The sequence below is a fragment of the Tasmannia lanceolata genome, unplaced genomic scaffold (assembly GCF_043159265.1).
Source record: "Tasmannia lanceolata isolate RefF3 unplaced genomic scaffold, GAP_Taslan_0.1 ptg000012l, whole genome shotgun sequence".
Lineage (NCBI taxonomy): Eukaryota > Viridiplantae > Streptophyta > Magnoliopsida > Canellales > Winteraceae > Tasmannia > Tasmannia lanceolata.
The window spans coordinates 58,205,078-58,228,027 of NW_027518689.1; the positions used below are offsets into that span (position 1 = coordinate 58,205,078).

A 22,950-nucleotide genomic window follows, 5' to 3' on the forward strand; every position below is an offset into this window, starting at 1 on the left:
GTAAGATATATGAGCTTGCCAACTAGCCTCATGTATCTGCCAAGGTCTTCTAATAAACCTCCTTCTGGAAGAAGTTTCCCATTTGGGTCCATGGGAACAGAAGCAGGTTTCACTCTGAGATGGCCTGTCTCCTCAAGAAGGTCCAGAACATATTTCCTTTGGGAGAGGGAGATGCCTATAGTGGAATAGGCAACCTCAATACCAAGAAAATACCTAAGACGACCAAGGTCTTTGGTTGAAAATTCCTTCTGCAAGGTCTTCAGCTTTTGTATCCCCACTGAATAACCGCCTATAAGAATAATGTTAACAACATATACTACCAATAGCACAAAACCTGCAGCGGAGTGGTAACTGAAGACGGAGTGATCCACAGCACATTGCTTCATGCCAAAGCGCATGATAGCATCACTAAATCGGCCAAACCAAGCTCTAGGGGACTGCTTGAGGCTATATATAGATTTCCTCAACCGACATACTGAGGACGACATCTCCCCCCAAGCAACATACCCAGGGGGTTGCTCCATCTAACTGATGCAGATGCCACCCTTGGTTCACAGCAAGTGAGATAAGAACCCGAACAAAAGGTATCTTGGCAACATGAGAGAAGGTCTCGTTATAGTCAACACCAAAAGTCTGTGTGTAACCTTTGGCAACCAGTTGCGTATTAAGGCGCTCCACAGTGCCGTTGGTAAGTGTTTCAAGGCATAAACCCAGCGACAACCCACTGGCCAAGCCCAAGGAGGAAGGGGAACCAAATCCCATGTATGATTGGCCTGAAGGGCCTCCATCTCAAGATCCATAGCAGCACGCCAACCCTGATGATCAAGAGCACCTGGCAAAGACTGCGGCAAAGGAACAGAAGACAAGGAAGATACAAAACCTCTAAACAGAGGGGTGAGAGTATCATAGGAAATAACAGAGGAAATTAGATGAGCAGTACAATGAGAGCAAGCACGCGAAGCAATGGGAGAATTTGGAGTAGCAGGAGGGGAGGGAAGAGGTACCTGAAGGAGGATGGCGGGATCTCCGGCTGAGAGAGTAATGGCGCAGGCTGAGGAGGATGGGCTCAAGACTTCGGACGGCGCTGATAGATCTGGCGAGTAACAGGACGACTAGTCGCAGGAGCCGGTAAGGATGATGAGGGATTAGATACAGGGGTCAGCTCAGGAACCTGCAAAGGAGGAAGGGGAGGAGTAGGATCTGGAAGGACAACCCGAGGGAGAGGAATATCCGAATCGAGAACAGGGGGACGTTCCAAAGGAGTGAGAAAGTAAGACTCGTACTCAAAGAAGGTAACATCAGCAGAGACAAATGATCGACGTAAGTGAGGGCTGTAGCAGCGATAACCTTTCTGAGTCCGGAGTACCCAAGAAAGATGCATTGCTCAGCCTGAGAATCCAGCTTATCTAAACCTGGACCAAGGTGGTGAACAAAACAGACCCAACCAAAAATCCTAGGGGTGAGAGGGAAAGGATCATGATGAGGATGCAAATTGGCAAAAGGAGAAGAACCATCCAGGACGGAAGAAGGAAGCTAGTTGGCGAGGTGGCATGCAGTGAGGATAGCATCACCCCAATAAGATTTGGGAACCCGCATCTGAATAAGAAGAGTACGAGCTCCATCAAGTAAAGATCGCATCTTCCGTTCTGCTACACCATTCTGTTGGGAGGTGTGAGCACAGGAAGATTGATGGACAATACCACGAGTGGAAAGAAAATCCTGAAAACCATTGGATTTGGAGAAATATTCCTTAGCGTTATCCGTGCGCAAGCATTTTAGAGTACAACTGAACTGATTGGTTACTTCGATATGAAAAGTGCGAAAGGTAGAGAAAACCTCAGATCTATCTCGAAGAAAATAAACCCAAGTCATGCAAGAAAAATCATCAATAAAGACAACAAAATATTTATAGCCAAAAATAGAGGTAGTCCTCGAGGGACCCCATACATCAGAGTGCACTATATCAAAAGGGTGCAAGGCCCTACTAACAAGCTGGATGGAAATGACACACGATGGTGTTTTCCAAGTTGACAGGCCTCACACACGTAAAAGACTGAACAGGAGATGACATAATAGGAGTGTGTCGTAGACAGTCAAGACAATGATGGCCAAGACGGCAGTGCCACTAATAGGAGTCGACAGAACTATGAAAAAGTGCGGGAGAAGGGCCACAATCCAGATGATAGAGTCCATCCACCACTCTACGCGAGCCAATTGTCTTCCCAGTCGAAGGATCCTGGAAAACACAATAAGATGGATAAAATGAAACAGAGCAATTGAGATATTTTGTAATCTGACTAACTGAAAGTAAGCTAAAAGGGGATTGAGGAACACATAGCACAGAGGATAGGGTAATACCAGGACAGGGAGAGGTAGTACCAAGACCAGAGATGGGAGTAGTACTCCCATCAGCCAGGGTAATAAACTGAGATGAGAGAGGACGAAAAAGACGAAGGGATGATGAGATACCTGTAGTATGATTCGACGCCCCAGAATCAATGATCCAAGAGCTCGAACGAGTGGGAAGAGAAGCAGGAGAGCTACCTGGCTGAGCAAAGCCGGCACTCAGAGGGTGACTGGTCAGCCGGAGGCGCTGGAACTCATCGTAGTCAGCCCGAGAAAGGAAGAAACAATCAGGAGGCGCGGCATGACTCGGCTCTAAAGATGAAGAAGGCACTGACTCGGATGGATCTTTGGCATAGAGATGTGCTGAGCGGCCAAAATGCGAAGCAAACAACGGACAACGCTCAGGATGTAGAACATAGCATGTCTCAAGAGTGTGTCCCTCCCGACGGCAGTGAGAGCAGTAAGGATGAGGACAACCACTAGGACCCCGTCCACCAGCGAAATCTCGGCCAGAGCCACGGCCAAGGTAACGTCCACGACCGCATCCGAAGGTGCCACCCCCTAGGAAACCACGGTCACCAGCTATAAGTTGCCGTCGCAAATCCATCAAAAGGAGGAGGTAGAGAAGTACCAACGATACACTACTAAGCTCGTAAATAGACCTCTTGGAGGGAGGGCATAGTCCCAGAGCCAAAGATCTGCTGCCGAAGAGGGAGGAACTCAGGACCCAGCGTCTCAAGAAAGTGAACGACGCGGAGCTGGTCCTGCTGCTGGGCAGCAACAGCTAAGTCTGTCGTGAGAGGCATGAGAACATCTAACTGCTGACAGTGACAGACAAATTGGTTGTAGTACCCAGAAAGAGGGGCATCACCCCGCCTGAGATGTATCCACTGGGAATAGGTGGAATAAATAAGAGCAAGATCGCCAACCCCAGAAAAGACAACCGCAGTCTCATCCCAAATATGCTTGGCAGTCAGAAAATGCATCATGGTGCCAGAAATCCGAGAGGATATGCTCTGCCATAAGAGAGTGGAGCATCGTCTTGCTCCCACTTCTCATAGGAGGAATCAGTGGTAGGAGGAGCCCGACGGATGACATAGATCCGGTGTCGAGCAATGAGGTAGGTTTTGACAGCGACCTTCCAATTGACATAATTTGACCCATCTAATGGAACAGTAGTCATCGGAGGGAATGAACCATCCCCCGAGGAAGAACGACTAGAGGAGGAAGCCATAAGGGGTGGAGGAACAGGGCTAGTAGAGGCCTATCCAAGAGGGGGATCCTCAATAACGGGAGAATCCATAAAGAGAGAAAGATAGAGAACCCCACAAATGGTTCGATAGCAAGAGGGACAAAGGACTACTCAATGGGCCCAAGAGAGAGAGAGAGCGGCTCTGATGTAAGAGAAGAGAGAAACCGAGACATGGAAGGTCACACAAGAAAAATCGGAGCCGTGAAGAGGTGGAGTGGCACAAAAGGATATTTAGACCATAATATGGAAGAAAAAGGTAGAAAGAAAAGTGAAGACTTTGAGAATAAGGAGAAGAGACTAAAAAAGGAGTGGGAAAATGAAAAAGAGGAGAGTGAGAGAGGAGGGATGTGAAGTGGGTAATGGGTTTACAGAGGGGGGGAAATGGGTTTACAAAAGGAGCGAGAAGTCTGAAAGAGAGGGTAGGTGTTACGGTGGTGTTAGAGGGTCGGGGAAGGATGGGTAGGGTGTTAGGGTGGGGATGGGGTGTTGGGGAAGGTGGAGGAGGTTGTTACGGTAGGGTTGGGGGGTCGGGGAAGGTGGAGGGGGGTATTATGGCAGGGTTTGGGGCGTGGAACGAACCCAGGTAGGGTCGGGGGTGAGGTACGAGGGTTGGAAAACCCAAGTGGGTTGCGGGGGGGGGGGGGTGCTGGAGTGGTGATGGGAGGTGGTGGTGAGAGGAGTACGGTGGGGGTTTGAAGTGGCTGTGGGGTGGTGGAGTTGGTTAGGTTAGGGTTAGGACTAGGACTGTGGAGGTAGAAGATGATGGGCGGTGATGGAGTGGGAAGTTAGGTTAGGGTTTTGAGGTGTGAAGGGAGGGGGAAGAAGGATGGGAGGATGGTGATCCTCAATGGTCCCCTAGGATAAACCTAGGGCTCTGATACCATGTTGAGTGATGAAGAAAAGGAGAAGATTGGAGAAAAGAGTTGTGAGTAGGAGCTCCCCCTCACTAATGTATTTATCCAAATGAGAAACATACAAAATGACTACTATGCCCTTAAGGCTTAATACACCAACTTCTAACATGTATATTCCATGTCCTTTGGCCAAATCGACGTAATGAATGAATAAAGAATATTGTGCTTGCCTTTGCAACCAATGGATGTGATATCCCCTCGTCCTAGTGTGATGCCTTGCAATCAGACAGCCCAATGCCCTAGGAAGACCGATGGTGTGATGCCTTGGTGACCTACTTCTATCAAAAGGTATCTTTTAATCTCTCAAATTTTCAGTTCATCTCCTCCCCTTGCTTCTGATCTTTAACTCTTTCTTGAATTCCAGTGTTTATTCTTAATAGAATTTGGACTGTCCAAAGGTTTTTCCCAACACATGATTGTCTAAGCATGATTTCAACCGACCTTGATCATGACATCCTAGCATATGGAGTTGTTCTTTATCAAATTAGTTTCACAAAAGAATAAGGGTATTTTAGGGATTTTATCAAAAAGGGTATTTTAGGGATTTTATCAAAAAGGGGCAGCTTTCCTTCTCCTTACCTCTTGTTCTTCATTTTTTGTGGCCTTCCATTAGGGGTGGACATGGTTCGGTTCGGTTCGGTTTTGGGCTAAACCCAGAACCGAACCATATATAATCGGTTCCCTAAAATTGGAACCAAAACCGAACCATATATGTGTGGAACCGAACCGAACCAGAACCATATATAATCGGTTCGGTTCGGTTCGGTTCTGGGTTTACCCAACCTTCATCAATGGCCATGTTTATATATGAATTACAAGCACTAACAGTAACAGTAACAGGCACAAATTTGGGCACTGCAAAACTTATATGAAGTATGAAGAAGTACAAACAAGTGGGATAATCATGCACAAATTTTGGCAATGCATGAAGCCATGAACTACAAATTTGGGAAATAATCAGGCCCTAATATCCAAAGCAAACAGGCCCTAATATCCAAAGCAAAAATCACATTAAACCAATTCCTCAACCTGAATATAAAAGTCAAGTTCCACAAGAACCTATCTTTAAGGGAAATAATCAGGCATAAATTTGGGATAGAGGGTCGGTTCTCGGTTCCGCGATCCCAAACCCAGAACCGAACTGAATTTGCACCGGTTCCCGGATTTCTGAACCGGAACCGAACCATATAGAAATGGAACCGAACCGAACCAAACCAAATGTGCCGGTTCGGTTCGGTTCCTTGGTTCCAACCGGAACCATGTCCACCCCTACCTTCCATGAGTCAACCATAGTTTAGAGTGAGCTCTATGTTTTGAAAGTTGTAGTTTTTTATCATTTCCCATGAAATTTTTTATTTCCTATGTCTATAACTTAGCTAAGAGTTATTTATTTACATTTTCAATCAGTACTACTCATCTATATAAGGAGATAAAAGGGGAGCATGGATTTGTAAACTTGGAATATATTTCAAAAGTTTAAGATTTGGAAGCTTGAATTGGAGTGAACACTTGATGGATTCCATTCTTCTTCTTCAATACTCGGGTGATATTATTATCATTTCATATGTAATATTGTTCATCTCTACATGCCTTTCTCCTTCCCTTTGGTATTGATCATGCCCAAACCAAGGATTCCATTTAGTTGGATCGATTGGGAGGATGAGAGATTGAGAGAGGGTTTCACGTGAAAACCCAAAGAGAGGAACGACGACCTAAAATGACGATCAGGGACGTCTTCAGAAGCCGTCGACCTCTTCCTACGATAGCCGTTGTTTCTAGATTCCCAGTGGACTCCCTAATTTGCTCATGCGGCTTTAGCCTTGAGCTTATAGTGGATCACTTCCAAAAATTCCTCGAAGGAGGACATCAAGCTCTGGAAGTATTTGAATCCTTGGGGATCCTTACTACCTGTTGTCGGAGGACTTTCAGTTTGTTCAGGCAAGGCGACAACCTAAATATGTCTCAGTGGGCTCCCCCCAGATCCCATTCGGGGTCCTTGGGTAGCATTGAGGACAGGGATACCAGAGCGAGACGACTCGAATTTGGGGCCAGAAGAATCCCTGGCCGAAGAGCCTCTGAATTTAACCGCGTTGCCTTCCAATGGTAGTGACTAGATGTGTCCAAAATGTCAATACAAAAACTTTGGCTCGTGAAACGCCTGTAGAAAATGTTTAGATCTCAAAACCAAATTGACCCCAGCTATGGTTTGGAGGCCTAAAGTCGAACCTTCTCAGGCTGACATTCATGCTAAACCCTGAGCCCTTGAGATCCCGGTTACCTTGGTAGAGGAAAGAAAGAAATATTTCAAGAGCTGCCTCATTGGGAGCTTGAAAGCTGGATCTTGGCTGCTAGAAGACGTATGGGAGTGGGCTAAAAGATGTTGGGGCCTGCTGGAGTTGCAGAAGCCTTTCTCTATTAACTCAGTAGATATCCTCTTTTGTTTTGAGTCAGAATCCCAGGCGACTGTCATCCTCAGGCGTGGAGGTGAGGCATTGGGAGGGTTTCTCTCTTCCCTTCAGCCTTGGTTCCCGGCTTATAACACTGGTGCTAGAACCATTAGCATCAGATTTTACGATATTCCTCTTCATGCCTGGTGTTGGTCAACTGTGGAGTACCTTGGGCAGCATCTGGGGCCAGGTGATCCAGACCCGGCTATTTGGTAATTATGACCATTGCATGTCTTTCGCCTCAGCCTTGGTCTTAACTCCCCTTTGGAAAACTATCCCCTCATCCATTAATCTAAGAGTAGAGTCCAGCATTTATTCTTTTGGAGTTAAATGATTTCTGGGGATAGCATTAATAGTTTGGCGTTGTCGGTTGTTAAATGAATTGTCGCCCTAGTAAGGGCATTTGTGACATTTCCACATATGTATACATATTATGCGTGTTGAGGAGAGATTGCTTAACGCATTCTCTCTCCCAACAGACGTAACTCTCTCCCTCCATCGTTTCTCTCTCTCCCTCTCTCTCTCTCTCTCTCTCTCTCTCTTAATCCCTCATAGTTCTTCTTCCTTCTATTAACCATCATGTAGATCTAACATGGTATCAGAGCAAAAGGTGTGAGAGATCCACATCAACAATAAAGATTCGGTATTCTCCTTCGTGTCTTCTTTTTTTTGTCAACCTTTATTGGGTTTTTTATTTCAGCCCTAACCATTTGGAATTTTCAACCAAATTTTACCAAAATCTTCCATACCCTATACTCTCCATTTTTGCCCAACCATATTCCAAAATTTTTTATTTTTTGTCCTATTCACAAAAACCTAGTTTTTTGTCCTATTCACAAATCAGCAGTTTCGGCCTCCCTTCTCCAAGCCCTAAATCCTTTTTTTCTTGTGTTGTCCCTTCGTTTGTGATTCCAATCCTTAGACCTCTTTTATCCATGATCTAAACCATATTTTATCTCTTATTACGAAACTGGTGGTTCGCGGTATTCGTGGTTCAGGCTGTTATCTATGAGCTAAATCAGCACCCTAGTATTATTGTTGGTGATTTGGTGAGGTTGGATGGTACATCTATTGCATGTGTTGGTGATGGTTGTGTTGGCGTGGATGTGGTGATTTATTTGTGGATGGTTGGCTGTGTGTTATAGCCTCGTGTTGGTTATTTCTTCTTGGGAGTGCTGTAGTGATTATTGTTAGTGATTGTCTTCTTGTGGTTGTCTTCTTGTGGTTGTTGGCTGAGGTATTTTGGCCTCATGGTGTTGTTGCTATTGTTACTATGACATTGCAGTAGGTTGTTGAGTACTTTGTGGAGGTGCTTTATTATTTTTCGGTGGTGATTGGGATATTCATGTTGGTTGTTCTGTTTGTCGGCTTTGGTTATGGAATCTGTGGAGACCTCCGCTCAGCAACTTACTACTCTCAAGGTTGATGAAGGCCATTCTTCATCGTATACTGCTCAGTCTAGCTATTCTCATGTTGAGCCTTCTCTTCAGATGACTTCAATAAAACTGGATGGAATAAATTACCCTCCGTGGAAGATGGCAGTCTACACTTATCTTCTTGGCCGTAGAAAAATCAGTTTTCTTGAGCACTCTCCTCCGATTAGCACTGACTCGACATATGATCAGTGGCGGGAGGATGATGTTGTGGTTCACTCCTTTCTTTGGAGTTGTATGGCACCTCATATCGCTACGTCCATGATGTATCTGCAGTCCTCGAAGGAAATATGAGAACATGTGACTACGATTTATTCAGGAATGGATAATCTGACTCGTATCTGTGATCATTTTTCATATTAGTCTTGAGCAAGGAGCTAAACCCGTAGGATCCCACTACAGTGATTACCTTGCACTAATTCAGGAACTTGATTTATTGTTGCCCTTTACTGTTGATCCTGATGTTCTCAAAAAACGTCAGGAAGAAATGCGGGTGGTTCGGTTTCTTGATTCTTTGGGCCCTGACTATCTCCAGATCTATCAGCAGATGGTTAGTTCTGGTTCGCTTCCCACTATCGCAGAGGCCTTCTCCCGTGTTCAGCGTATGCGGGTACCTCAGTCTGGTGAACCTCTAGTGGATGGATCTGCTCATGTTTTATATGGTGGAGGTGATCGTGGCCGTGGTGGTGGTCGCTTTGGGCATGGCCATGATGGTAGTTGGCATAGTCATGGTCGGGGCAGTGGTGGTGGTCATGAGTCAGGGGGAGGCAGAGATGGCCGTGGTCGTGGGGGCTGCCATTGCACTCATTGTCGGTTGGATGGCCATACTGTTGATTATTGCTATGATTTGAATCTTGAGCTTCGTCCATACAGGCCTGCAAATGCCTCTGTTGCTGCTTCTGATGGTATTTCTTCTCCTGTGGCTCCATCTACATCTGAGTCCCTAGTTATCCCTCGTGCTGAATATGAGGAGCTTATCGTCTTCGGGATAAGGGAAAAGAGCCAGTTGCCACGTTTGCCCATAAAGGTAGGCCCTCCTGTGTTTCTCTCTGGTACTTCTTCTGGGACATGGCTCATCGATTCAGAAGCATCCCACCATATAACTGGTAACCCTGTTTCTGGGATGGGTGTTGCCTCCATCTCGACAGGACTTCAATTGTCTTCCGTTCTTTATGTTCCATCCTTTCATGTTAACTTGTTATCTGTTCGCCAGTTAACGAAATCACTGAATTGTACCGTTTCCTTTTTTTCTTCTTATTGTGTTTTTCAGGACATGAAGACTGGGACGAGGATTGGGGAGGGTCGTGAGATTGATGGTCTTTACTACCTTGACCAGGCCGATGCTGGTGTACCTCTTCGTTCCTCTGTGGATGCTTATCAATGGCATTGTCGTTTGGGACATCCACCTGCAGATATGCTTAGGAAGTCTTCTTTTGTTTTGGAACCTGTTCCATCTTTTCATTGCGAGTCGTGTGAGTTACGGAAACACCATCGTGTGTCCTTCCCTTCTCGTCTTAGTAGTAGAGTGTCTCGTCCATTTGAACTTATTCATTCTGATGTTTGGGGTCCAGCTAGAACTACATCATTAAATGGACATAAATATTTCATTATCTTTGTTGATGATTATTCCAGAGCCAAATGGTTATTTTTACTTAAAGATAGATCTCAAGTGTTTAATGCATTTCGTCACTTTTATTTTGAAGTAGTTAACCAGTTTAAATGTTCCATTAACTGTTTATGTACTGATAATGCTAAGGAATATTTCTCTGTATCTAATGGCTTTCATGATTTTCTTTCCCCTTGTGGTATTATTCATCAGTCATCTTCTGCTCACACATCAAAACAAAATGGTGTGGCTGAAAGAAAACTTCGTTTTTTACTGGATATAACTCGTACACTTATGTTTCAGATGAAGGTTCCTAAAATTCATTGGGGTGATGCAATCCTCACGGCATGCTTCCTAGGTAACCGTCTCCCTTTGTCAACTTTATCTGGCAAAACGCCTTTTTCGGTCTTGTACCCTCTCGGTGATCTATTTCCCTTAGTGCCACGTGTCTTTGGATGTGCATGCTTTGTTCATACCTATCTTGAGGACTTGACAAGTTGGAACCAAGGGCAGAAAAGTGTCTCTTCTTAGGTTACTCTCGTACCCAAAAAGGCTATAAATGTTACAGTCCTCGTCTTAGAAAGACTTATGTCTCTGCGGATGTCACGTTCTTTGAGGACCAGCCTTATTTGCCTTCCACAGGCTCTCCATTACCTACTGACATCTCTAGCCTGTCTGTTCCTATTCTGATGGATCCTCCTCTGCCAGTCCCTGTGGCTGTTCCTGATCTTCCAACGGGTCCTGTGGCTTCTAAGGGTTCTGACCATCAAACTTATACTCGGGGACCTCACCAGGTCGTTCATTCTACGATTGAAGAAGCGCCATCTCCGCCCACTGATCCTCCTCCGCAGTCGGATTGTCAGCCTTCAGGTACTTGTTCTTCTATTCATGATTCACCAATTGCATTTCGTACTGTTGCTCATCCTATATCTAATTTTGTTTCTTATGCCCATATCTCACATTCCTTTCAGTCATTTGTTTCTAGCATGTCTTCGATTAGTTTGCCTAAGTCTGTTAGAGATGCCTTGAATCATCCGGGTTGGAGGGCTGCTATGGATGCTGAGATGGCTGCCCTTCACTTAAATAAAACGTGGCGGTTGGTTCCCCTTCCTTCTGGTGCACAGATTGTTGGGTGTCAGTGGGTATTTGCCATTAAGTACCTTCCAGATGGGTCTATTGAGCGTCTCAAAGCCCACCTTGTCGCTAAAGGTTACACTCAAACGTTTGGTGTCGATTATCAGGAGACTTTTTCGCCAGTTGCTAAGATTCCATCGGTTCGTGTATTGATCTCTCTGGCAGTAAATCGTGGTTGGCCTCTGTATCAGCTTTATGTCAAAAACGCCTTTCTTCACAGCAATTTGTCTAAAGAAGTTTATATGGAGCAACCTCCTGGGTATGTTGCTCAGGGGGACATGTTCTCATCAATATGCCGTCTTCAGAAGGCGATTTATGGACTCAAGCAATCGCCCAGGGCGTGGTTGGGACGATTTAGTACTGCGGTTTTGCATTTTGGGTTGAAGCAGTGTGCTGTTGATAATTCTGTGTTCAACCACAAATCTAGTTCTGGATATATTCTCCTAATAGTGTATGTTGATGACATTTTAATTACAGGAGATGACAAGTCTGGCATACACAATCTGAAGTCCTTTCTCCAAAGTGAATTTTCTACTAAAGATTTGGGTCAGCTCAGGTACTTTCTTGGTATTTAGGTTGGTCGCTCTCGTCATGGTCTCTCAATGTCACAAAGGAAATATGTGTTATACAATTTAGAAGAGACAGGCTCAATGGGGGTGAAACCTGCAGCTATCCCTATGGATCTAAATGTTAAACTTCTTCCTAATCAAGGAGAGTTGTTGAATGAGCATGGTCGATATAGAAGATTGGTTGGAAAACTAATCTATTTGACTGTCACCTGTCCAGACATATCATTTGCAGTTAGTATGGTTAGTCGCTTTATGAGTGCTCCACGTACCTCCCACTGGGCCGCTGTCATCCAGATGATCAAATATTTAAAGAGTACGCCAAGCAAAGGTCTATGCTTCAGAAAATATGGACATAAAAAGGTAGAAGGATTCAGTGATGCAGATAGGACAAGATCTCCTATTGACAGGATATTGTACATTTGTCGGAGGTAATCTGGTGTCGTGGAGAAGTAAAAAGCAAGATGTTGTGTCCAAGTCAAGTGAAAAAGCCGAGTATAGAGCAATGTCATCTACGAGTGGGGAGCTAATATGGCTTCGCTCATTGTTATCAAAGATTGGGTTCGCATCGACATCTCCAGCAGTTGTATTGTGACAATAGAGCGGCAATTCATATTGCAACGAATCCAGTGTTTTCATGAACGAACCAAGCATATTGAAGTTGATTGTCACTTCATTCGTCATCGAATTCAGAGTGGTGAAATCTGTACGGTGTTTACCTCTCTCTCTCCTAATCCCTCATACTTCTTCCTTCTATTAACCATCATGTAGATCTAACATCGGTTATGGGGGAATCAAGCAGTAAGGATAATTTGGATGCTTGTGAGGGCCCCGAACAGGTTTCCGATGTCCAGTTGCCAGTGATGGCTGCCTCCCCGAAAAAGGTGATAGACGTTAATCCCGATACCTGCGGCCTTTCCAGGGAGCCGTTGGTGGGTCCCGATTTGAATTTTGAATTACCCAAGCTTACCGCCACCAACTCGCCCAGAATGTCAGAAAGTAGGAAAGTTGTTGTGCATGGAAAGTGGGATCAGACTGAAAATGGATCGGCACAAAAAAATTAAATGCAGCAGCTCGTGGTGAGAAAGGAAAAGCCTCTCGAAAAGATGTTGCTAACAGTTGTATACTGACATCGCCTAAAAAGGCCCTAAAGATGAGTACTAGATTTAATAGCGAAAATAAATATTCTAAGGAAAAGCGCCCACATACAGGAATAGGTAACGTACCCCGTAGAAATACCAACTCGGAAATACAAGTACTAGCTACTCGAGGTGGTCTCTTAGTGTTTACAAGAAAACTTACAGGTATATTTAGGAAAGAAGTTCACAGGCGGAGGAGACTGGTTGTTGACTCTCAGAAGCTCCTTCAAAAGTTCGACACCACCACTTCGCCAGCTATGTCAGGAAATGAATCGGCCCAGGGTGGAAATTCTCCGCCCGCCAAGGACTTTTCGTATAAGGATGGAGATATTGAGCTACTGAAAAATCTTCGCTATAATGAAAAGCTTGCTAGGAAGGAATCATCAACCCCTTGTGAGACTTCTCTTAGCCTGCTAAAAAAGCGTTGGGCCCAGCTAAAGAAAAACTCTTCCAGCAACACCAGTCTTGACCTTATCTCTAAATAGATGATATCCCTTATCTCTGAATAGACGAGTGATATAGAAATGCACTTACCTCTCCTTGATTTCCCCATATTCATCAAAGTTCTAGAAAAGGAAAGACATACCAGGCGGCGCCTCTGAAAGGGGGAAATAAAAACTGTTATCAGAGACCTGGAGAACAATTGTATCCACCCGAATCATGAGGTAGTTGTTACCTCTGCCATATCAGGACGGATTGAAGATCTACGAGCTAGGGGGACCCAAAGGACTTGTGGGGACCCTAAAAGTAAGGCAAAGCAGGTTGATGATAGCTCAGAAGATTCAAGGACTCGGGGATCGTTCTTGCAAGAATTCAAAGATTTGTTATCGATGGGGGATGTATTTGGGATTGAATATGAGGAAAGATTTGGGGGCAACCAAAGACATGTTCCTCACAATGGAGGCAAGAGATAAGAAGAGAAGAAGGTAAGAGAAAAAGAAATTGAAAAGAAGATTGGGGAAGACATTTAAGTAATTAGCTAAGGAGATGAGTATAGACTTTTCCCTCAGTATTGTGTCTGATAAGGGTAATGAAATTTTGATTTAATCAGGTGGCTTTTGTTGAAATTTCAGTATTTGGGTTGTAGGACGGTAGAGAGTAAGTTCCCTCCATAATCTTTCAAGATTTCTATTGTTTAATAGCATTGTGATTTGCCGGTCGTTATCCAGAAGTTTTCGATTTTCAATACCCATAGCTTGAGAGATTCGTTCTTTCGCTTAGGTTTCCCTATCTGGATACTCTAGATTTACTATATTTTCTTGGAATTCTACATCAGATCTAGAGTTATAGAGTTTCAGGATGCAAGTCTGGTAGTTTTAGAAGTTTGAAGCTTTAGTAGTTTTCAGAAATTTTAGTTTACCTATACTTCCAAGAAGTACTTGTTTAGGGGAATCGGAATTATGTGCAATTCAAAAAGGTACACATGAAAGTTTGAAAAGAATGCTATGAAAGATGTAAAGAAGGGATGCTATAGAATAGAGGAAAGGAATAATTGGTGTTTTCTCACAATTTATTTTGGCTACTTTTGAATTGGTTTTGGGTATGCCCGTGCCAATTCATCTTAATATTTTGTATTGCAGGTTGGGACTCCTGGTCCCGAATGCTATCAATATTAATGAAATATTTGTCGTTTTTCAAAAAAAAAAAATTAGTTGAATTTTCTATGTTTGTGTCAAGAGGTATCATAACACGATTCATCCTTGTCAAAAACTTGAAAACTGATCAACGTGGCTTCTTGATGAGAATGTGGTAATGGCCAAGGAGACCAAACCCTTGATAACCAAGATTGAGATGGAGGCACTCCGAAGGCAAGTGGAAGAACTCACCCAACACCTAGCGAAGTTTGAACTAGGGTTTTAAATTTCAGTTTCGGTGAAAATTTCAGTGGAAATCTAGTAAAATCAAGGAAATGCTAGAACAAGCACAAATACATGCTTAGAAACCATCACATAAGCAAGAAAGCCATCCATAATGGCTTAATCATATCGAACACCTAGTGACATGTTGTCGCACATGTTTGGAACAATAAAATCAATAAAGAAGTAAAATGTAATGAAGTATAAGAAAGTACAATGACATGTCTCCCCTCTAAGGACCCCAACTCTATGTCAATACGATGTAAATAACTTTATACGATGTAAATCATAACACTTTTCCATTTTTTGTCATTACGACCATTTGGCTTGAATTTCAAAATTTTCTGTCCAATTTCAGGAATTTCAATCAAATTTCGGGAATTTAGGGAGGAAATAATGACGTGGAAGGAACTCATTGATATTTTGTTTCGGTGGGGATGGAAACATAAACATTTTGGTCGTTTCGAGGAAATTTAAAATCATGAACATCAATCCCAATAGAAAGATGGTGATGGGAATGTGATGCATGTCCATCTACGCCGTTCGAAGGCACAGCAAATCAAAGCCATGATCGGGCCACTACAAACCCACAGATCAAACAATGGATGGCACGGATCGACAATCAAGGCCAAGATTATGCTAGGTCATGTTTTCCATAGGCCGATCATTCATAGATCGGAAGAGATTGGACAACGACCAAATCAGCGGTTCTTGTTCACCAAGGATCACAAAATTAGTTTTATTTAGTTTTATTTTATTTAAGAATTTCCAGTTGGCTAAAAGAGCCCTTGTTTGAGTTTTATTAGGAAGGCTTTTTTTTGAGTTGGACAAAAATTAGGAAATTGGGAGAAGTTTTAGGAAATTTTTAGTAGTTGGACGTCCAAGGTTGAGAGAGAATTTAGGGAGAATGTAGAGATTTTAGGGATAGTTTAGTCTTTTCCTTTCCCATTTTAGAAGAATTGGGATTTGCCATGAAAATTATTTTAATAGACCTCTTGTAAAAACCGACCCCAACTAGTTTGGGACAAAGGCTTAGTTGAGTCAAGACCTCTTGTAAAAACGAATTTTTCAATGCCTTTTGAATTAGTAAAATCTATTTGGTTTTAGTCCTATGAAGTGTGAACGACATTGCCTCTTCTACTTGCTAGTGCAAGTTTTCATTCCATCAAACTGATCGGGTTTTGATCAGTTTCACCTCCCATTCCATCCGATCAAAGCAGCCCTTTTTCTGCTTCTTGTATTGTCGAACAGCGCCCGGAACATTTCGGTCATCTTGATGCTACATTATCTACCCAAACGCCATTGCTGCTCTTGTTTTGCCTTTGTTCGAACTTCGAATCACCCACTTCCGCCTCATGCTCACATACCAACTTCACCAAAACCAATCCATGTAACCTTTGTTTTGGTCGGAAGAAGGCAACCCATAAACTTCCAAACTCCACCCGCAAGCCCCCTTAAACCTTCCATATCTGTAACCACCTCTCCTAACCACCTAAAGGTTCCTTGAATCTAGGTGCCTTCACCTTCCTTTATCTACCACCCTTGTTCCTTAGTTCTAGGCGATATCATCATCCATTTCCCTAGTGTCAGTAGACCCACACTTCATCAAAACCGCCACCTTCAAATCCCATCAAAACCAATTAAGACCCACACCCAATTCTTGATCTTAGAAATCTTTTCTTGTTTTCTTTAACCCTTCTCTAATCACTATCCAACTTTATTTCTTTATACCAACAACTTCTTGGGTTCTTTAACAGCCCTCTACCATTTCTTGATCATGTAACCAACTTCTAACCACCCATTTCACACCTTAAGAAACTCCAATAGATTACCCATAGGATTACCTAAACAATCACCCTCTCTTCAATAGAGATTTCCATTAGTTTCACCCCCTTTTAGCACCTTTTCAACAATTCCAATAACCCTTTTAAACTTTTCCACTTCCCTTTTAGTTTCCTTTTCCTTGTGTTTTCCTCCCCTTTTCCTTTGATTTTCCCTCAACTAATCCCATCACCTTACCCTTAAACTTACCCCTTATAACTAAGCTTCCACTACTACGCTACCCCTGCGTCAGAATTGTGAAAAGGCAAGGGAAAGAGAGAGAAATAGGGTGGAGAGAGAGAGTATGGATGCAACTTGTTTTTGGGTCAGGTTGGGTCGGCATTTTCTCGGGTTCGATTGGGTTAGGGTTGGGAAAAGCCAACTCGATTTAATTTCAGGTTGGGTTAGGGTTGAGGCCTAGGCAACCCGACCCAAACCCGGGCTCCTTCCTCTAATTTTATCTTCGTTTTCTTTGGATTGTGTTATTTTCTTGTAATTTTCTGTTTGGCCCTAGGTGAACCCGAACCCAACCCGACCCGATTTTGGGTTAGATGGGTTGGGTTATGGTAGAGAAATTTAGAGGCGGGTTGGGTTAGGGTTGACCCTCCTCAACCCGAGGCTCAGGTTGGGTTGGGATAGGGTTGAGGGAATGCTATCTCGGGTTGGCCTCAAACCCAATCCCACCCGGCCCGAGTTGTGCCCATAAGAGGGAGAAAGGGAGAGGGGTTGTTGACTCCAGAAGCAATCAAGGACTGCAGGGTGACAATTATGGTGAGGACAGGACAGCAAAGAGAAGGGACAAATAAGAGAAAGATAGGGAGGAGGAAGGAAAGAAGAGGAAGAAGGGGCAAAGAGAAAAGAGAGAGGAAGGAAAAGGAGAGGAAAAGAAGAAGAGGAAGATGGAGGGAGAAGAGGAAGGAAATCCAAAGAGAGAGAAGGCTACCTAGGCTACCTACCTTGTGGCTGCCTGGGGTTTGTCCACCCTCTAGGGCTCTCCAATGCCTTATAATAAAGCTAGGATTCACTTAAGTGGTGGGCCCTATGAGCGTGGTTTTCATTTCCACCGAAAACGATAAGAAACGACAGAAATGTTTATGTTTCCATCCCCACCGAAACCGAAACTGAAATGAGCAAAGTGTATAAACTAGAATCGTAAGTGTAATAGTGGTATAATACATCAGTATGTATTACATAATTATATTTATATGAATTACATGCAAAATGTGGTTCATGTATTATGTATAAATATTTACAAGAATTCAATTTGAAATTTGGTATGTACTAAATTATTAGACATGGGGCAGTGCATGGGATGATTGTCATGCCTATATGATGGTTTATAAGTGTGTATTTATGTCTATTCTAGCATTTCCTGAAGTTTCATCTTTAAATTCTATTATTGGCATTTGTTTCCACATGTTTCTATAAATTTACAAAATTTCAAACCAAAACTGAAATGTTTCTGTTTCCATGGCAACTGAAACCAAAATTTAAAACCTTGAATATGAGGTCACCAATAAGGTATGAGCCCCTTCTTAAGTGGGCTTAAGTGAGCCATGGCATGGGTAATGTGGTAAAAGGGTGATAAGTCAAAATGAGGTGACTACCCTAGCTGATGTGGACAGTAGCCACCCCCCCCGACCCAACCCACCCACAACACCTCTAGGATCTAGGATAGCAACGTGATAAAAATGTAAACATGTCAAAAATAGAAACTGGTCCAAAGTAGAAACTATCCTAAAAATAGAAATTCTCAGGATGGGATCACATTAGATGCCTAGGAAATACCCTCGAAGTCTGATGCTTCAGTCCTTGTGTGTGATGCCTAGGACAATCTCGAAGAGATTCAAGTTGGTTTTTATTACTACTTCCTCTTATTCTTTCCTCTTTTCTCCTTCAACTCAATCTTGAAACATTCTTCTTTTACGAACCTGGATCTCCAAACCCCAACCCCTGCCTAAGAAACCAGCTCCCTAGTATTGTTTTAGCGGACAAACCACCCTGCCTTTGCCCCTTCTCTGCCAACTCAAACCCTCATCTTTAGATATCTGAGTGACTTATCCTACCCTGAGCAACCCACAATCGATACCTGTTTGGAAATTTCATATTGAACCTTTGAGTATACCATTCTTTTGCCATAGATTCCGTAAAACTCTTCGTTTTCTATGTATTAGGAGAGATCCCATCTCGATTCTGACACTTTCCCTTACTAATAGAGGTCACTTGCCAGTCTTTTTACACCAGCTTATTTTTTGAAACCATACCAAGCCTTGTTTCTAAGATCCTTCTCATCACTTCCAGCTCCTCGTAAGAAACACAACCCTAGACCTACTTCTTGCACTGCTCTAATCAAGAGCAGACTCAAAACCCTACAACAGTCACTAAACTTTTATTATTTACCTCCCACCTGTGTCCAATGACCATCGCTAACCTAAGAATTACAGTCTACTATTCACCCAAAATCCACCCCTAATCGACGATCAAGAACCCCTACACCTGTGATTGTTCAGACCTGCTATAAAGTGCAGAAAATTCTCTACACCCGATATCTCATATATGTCCTAAACCTGTCTTTAAACCACTCTTCAGTCCCTGCAGTCTGAATCTTAAAAACTGTCCATAGCTATAAAAATAGAGTGCCAGACTGTTCAGTCCATATCTATTTGACAGTCCAAGATTTATAACAACAGTCCCCCTAGTTACCCTATCAATCTTCCAATTTATTCATTCCACTCCCATGAACTATCCCATATTTCCTCTGTCCTAAACCTGTCTTCAAACCACTATTTCAGTCCCTGCAGTCTGAATCTTAAAAACTGACCATATCTATAAAAATGGAGTGCCGGGCTGTTCGGTCCAGATCTATTTGACAGTCCAAGATTTATAATAGCAGTCCCCCTTGATACCCTATCAATCTTCCAATTTATTCATACCCCTCCATCAACTATCCCCTATTTCCTCTGTCCTAAACCTGTCTTTAAACCCCTATTCACGCCCTGCAGTCTGAATTTTAAAAACTGTCCATATCTATAAAAATAGAGTGCTGGACTGTTCAGTCCAGATCTATTTTACAGTCGAAGATTTCTAATAGCAGTCCCCTAGATACCCTATCAATCTTCCAATTTATTCATATTTCTCTCATGAACTATCCCCTCTTTCCTCTGTCCTAAACCTGTCTTTAAACCCCCTATTCAGTCCCTGCAGTCTGAATTTTAAAAACTGTACATCTAGCCCTTCCCAGACCCCGCAATAGCAGGAGCCTTGAGCACTGGGCCGCCCTTTTATCTAAAAAATAGAGTGCCGGACTGTTCAGTCCAGATCTATTTCACAATCCAAGATTTATAACAACAGTCCCCCTAGATACCCTATCAATCTTCCAATTTATTCATATCTCTCTCATGAATTATCCCCTATTCCTCTGTCCTAAACATGTCTTTAAACCCCTATTAAGTCCCTGCAGTCTGAATTCTAAAAACTGTACATCTAGCCCTCCCCAGACCCCGCAATAGCAGAAGCCTCGTGCACTGGGCCGCCCTTTTTTATCTATAAAAATAGAGTGCCAACTGTTCAGTCCAGATCTATTTCACAATCCAAGATTTATAATAACAGTCCCCCTAGAAACCCTATCAATCTTCCAATTTATTCATACCCCTCTCATTAACTATCCCCTATTTCCTTACTCCAAATTTGTCCATACGCCTCTCCTGAAATGTTATTTATTTCCTTACTATAAAACCCATCCTAACAGACCCAAATTCGTCTACTTGTTACCCAGCTGTGATAAAATCAGCATTATTCATTGTCTTCCCTAGCCGATCCTATGTAAGTGACATCATAGCTACAATATATAGTTTTCTTCCGTTTTTATCTTACATCAATTTTGTATCACTGCTACGATATCTAGTTTCTTTCCTTTTAGTAGTCCTACATCAATAGCATGTTGTCATGATGATTGATGCATATTAGATTCTCTCTGGTAGTTAAGCCTCTCCAACACAGCCTTTAAATATAGTATAGATTATAAAAATTACATAACAATAACCATAGTAAAAACATATGATAGTTATATTAATATTGTAGTTGCATTTTTTCAATTCTTAGTAACTATTTTGGAATATTTAAACTCCTCTACTTTTTTTATTTTGAATGATAACTCCTCTATTTTTATTTATTATTATACATACATATATATAGTATTTTTTACGCAAAAGCATTTCCCTTGGAGAAGATAGAGAATCCATAATTTCATACTCTTTGGCATTGTTTTAAAATGCGGATGCAGGCCAAATACTGCCAAAGTAAATACTAGTCAACTCGGCACGGAGCTAACTTACATCCTTGAGAGGAAAGCGCCACTTGAATAAGTTGCTCAAGGTCGCCTGTAAGGCGGTTAAACCCCTTTCTTGACCATTATCTCTGGATCCCTGTTCGGAGTCTTGCTCAGAATTCAACAAGGGAAGATATGGCTGAAAAGGAACCGGGCTGAAAACAGCACCCTGGACACCCAATTTCAAATTATGCAAAATATCAGGGATGGTAGAAGGAAATTAGAATCTACATCACACATTTTCCAACACAAGGAACCATTTTTAAAAAAACTTAACCAACACAACGATAACAAGCTAATAGTATGTCTGACAAAGCCAGCCCCACAAATGCATGCATACACCAATTGTTCACACTCCATATGATCAAGGTGAGGCACACATGTCATAGGGGGCACATTGCACCATACATATGTGCCCCACCTCAATAAATATGGACCAGCAAATGCGAGGCACAGAGTATCAGATCGCCAATGTCCCAAAATTACTCTAAGCCAGCAAATGGATAGTAAGATGTAGATGAAAGTATCCACATTAAAAATCCCAAAACTATATCGTTGGGACAGTTAGGGTCTCCCAATCAGCATGAATATTTTCGACCATGGGTTGCAACCATGTTATATCAGTATAATGCAGCTGGTCAGCATTGGATCATTCATCGACATTAATATATTAAAGGTTTAGCTAACTGGTGCCCTAAGGGCACTTGTTAAGGTGCATTGGAAACGTAATTTTACACATGTTTTGAGAATGTATTAAGATTTTTCTCTTAAAACATGTGTACAATTATGTTTCTAATGCACCTTAAGGAGTAGCAAACCCCTATATTAAAATGGATTCAAGAGCTGAAAACAAGGGATGCTGAAAACAAGGCATGCATTCAAGTTGATTTCAACTGAACTACATGCACACTCATGGAGACAAATTTTTTAAGACATAAAAATGCCAAAGAAAAAAATTACAAATATTAAAAAAAAAAAGTTACATAGACTTTCAGTACATGAAGAAACAACTTACAAGAACTTTGCCATAAGTTTCCTTGGCAGGATCATCCGATAGGCTTTCCGCGGTAACTACATAAATCAAAAGAAAATAATCATTAAATAAAAATATCAAAATTATCTTAAGAACCCTAGAACATTTCTGTTGGAAATCAGTAAAAATGAGAAAAGCAGTAAGTAAATGAGAAATAAAAATTTCTTTCTTACTCAAATAGCGATTGATTTCGCAGATTGTGATCGACCCAGGAGGAGGAAAACACGGCATATTCTATTCTTAGAAAACTCGATGGGTTGATAAAGAGAGTGGGCGAGGGATGGGGGAATTTAGAAAAATATTGGAGAATTAGGGCATGAGCTTCAGTAACTTCAATTTAGGGAAGGAGGGAAGGGAATCAAATGTATTGGTGCTTTTTGACGTTCAAGGGTGCGAATTATCCTACAAGGGGTGCGAATTTATCATCAACTTTTCCTGGAGAATTAGTATGTCATTGTTTAGTGCAGATGCCGTTTTAATTTTTAAAGAAGGTTGGTCGTACCAGAGTTTTTATATGGTGTAAGCCCATATAGTCCAGTATTTTTCCAAAAGCTTATTATTTGTGTTTAGTGCATATATGCCTTTTTAGAGCAGGGCTGGGTAATTCTGGAGTTTTTATATGGTGTAAGCCGGTATTATTAAGTATTTTCCAAAAAGCAGTGTAGCAAAACCACGTTTGTTTTTTTTTTTTTTTTTTTTTTTGAAAAAACACATTTTATTTGTGTGCCGTTTATAACTTCTACAACGAATAAAACTCTTTTCTTTTGAGGAAAATGTTTTAAACGTTTTTAATAGTTTTTTTGGCCCATTATTTGATTTTACCCCAACAATATTTTGCAAATGACAAAATTGTAAACTCATTTTTCTTGTGTTTTCGTTTTTTTTTTTTAACTAATGCCGAATTAAATTTGAATTTTTGCCATCCTGTTATTTTTATTTTTTTTCGAATCACATTATGCTAACTATGCTTGTGACCCAAAAATCATTACCATAGGATGATCCCAGCCCTCTGATCTATAGAGGTTTCCTTAACATGTCGTTCCTCTATAGATCAAAGGGCTAAGATAATCCTATTG

The 22,950-nt window shown here is 42.2% G+C and overlaps 1 protein-coding gene across 3 annotated transcripts in view; it reads right to left on the reverse strand.

Annotated features, from left to right (window-relative positions):
• LOC143887481 (aladin-like) overlaps window positions 1-22,340 on the reverse strand; it is a 54,016-nt gene extending 31,676 nt beyond the window's left edge. For 2 of the 3 annotated variants that reach the window (XM_077391562.1, XM_077391561.1), the window contains exons 1-3: window positions 22,048-22,340; window positions 21,857-21,912; window positions 20,849-21,010 (exon numbers count right to left, since the gene is read on the reverse strand). In XM_077391562.1, coding sequence (XP_077247677.1) covers window positions 20,849-21,010; window positions 21,857-21,912; window positions 22,048-22,105 — 276 coding nt within the window. In that variant the 5' untranslated portion in view covers window positions 22,106-22,340. The remainder of the gene's footprint in view (window positions 1-20,848; window positions 21,011-21,856; window positions 21,913-22,047) is intronic. The other variant, XM_077391560.1, reaches the window with a different exon arrangement.
• Window positions 22,341-22,950: the final 610 nt, after the last annotated feature.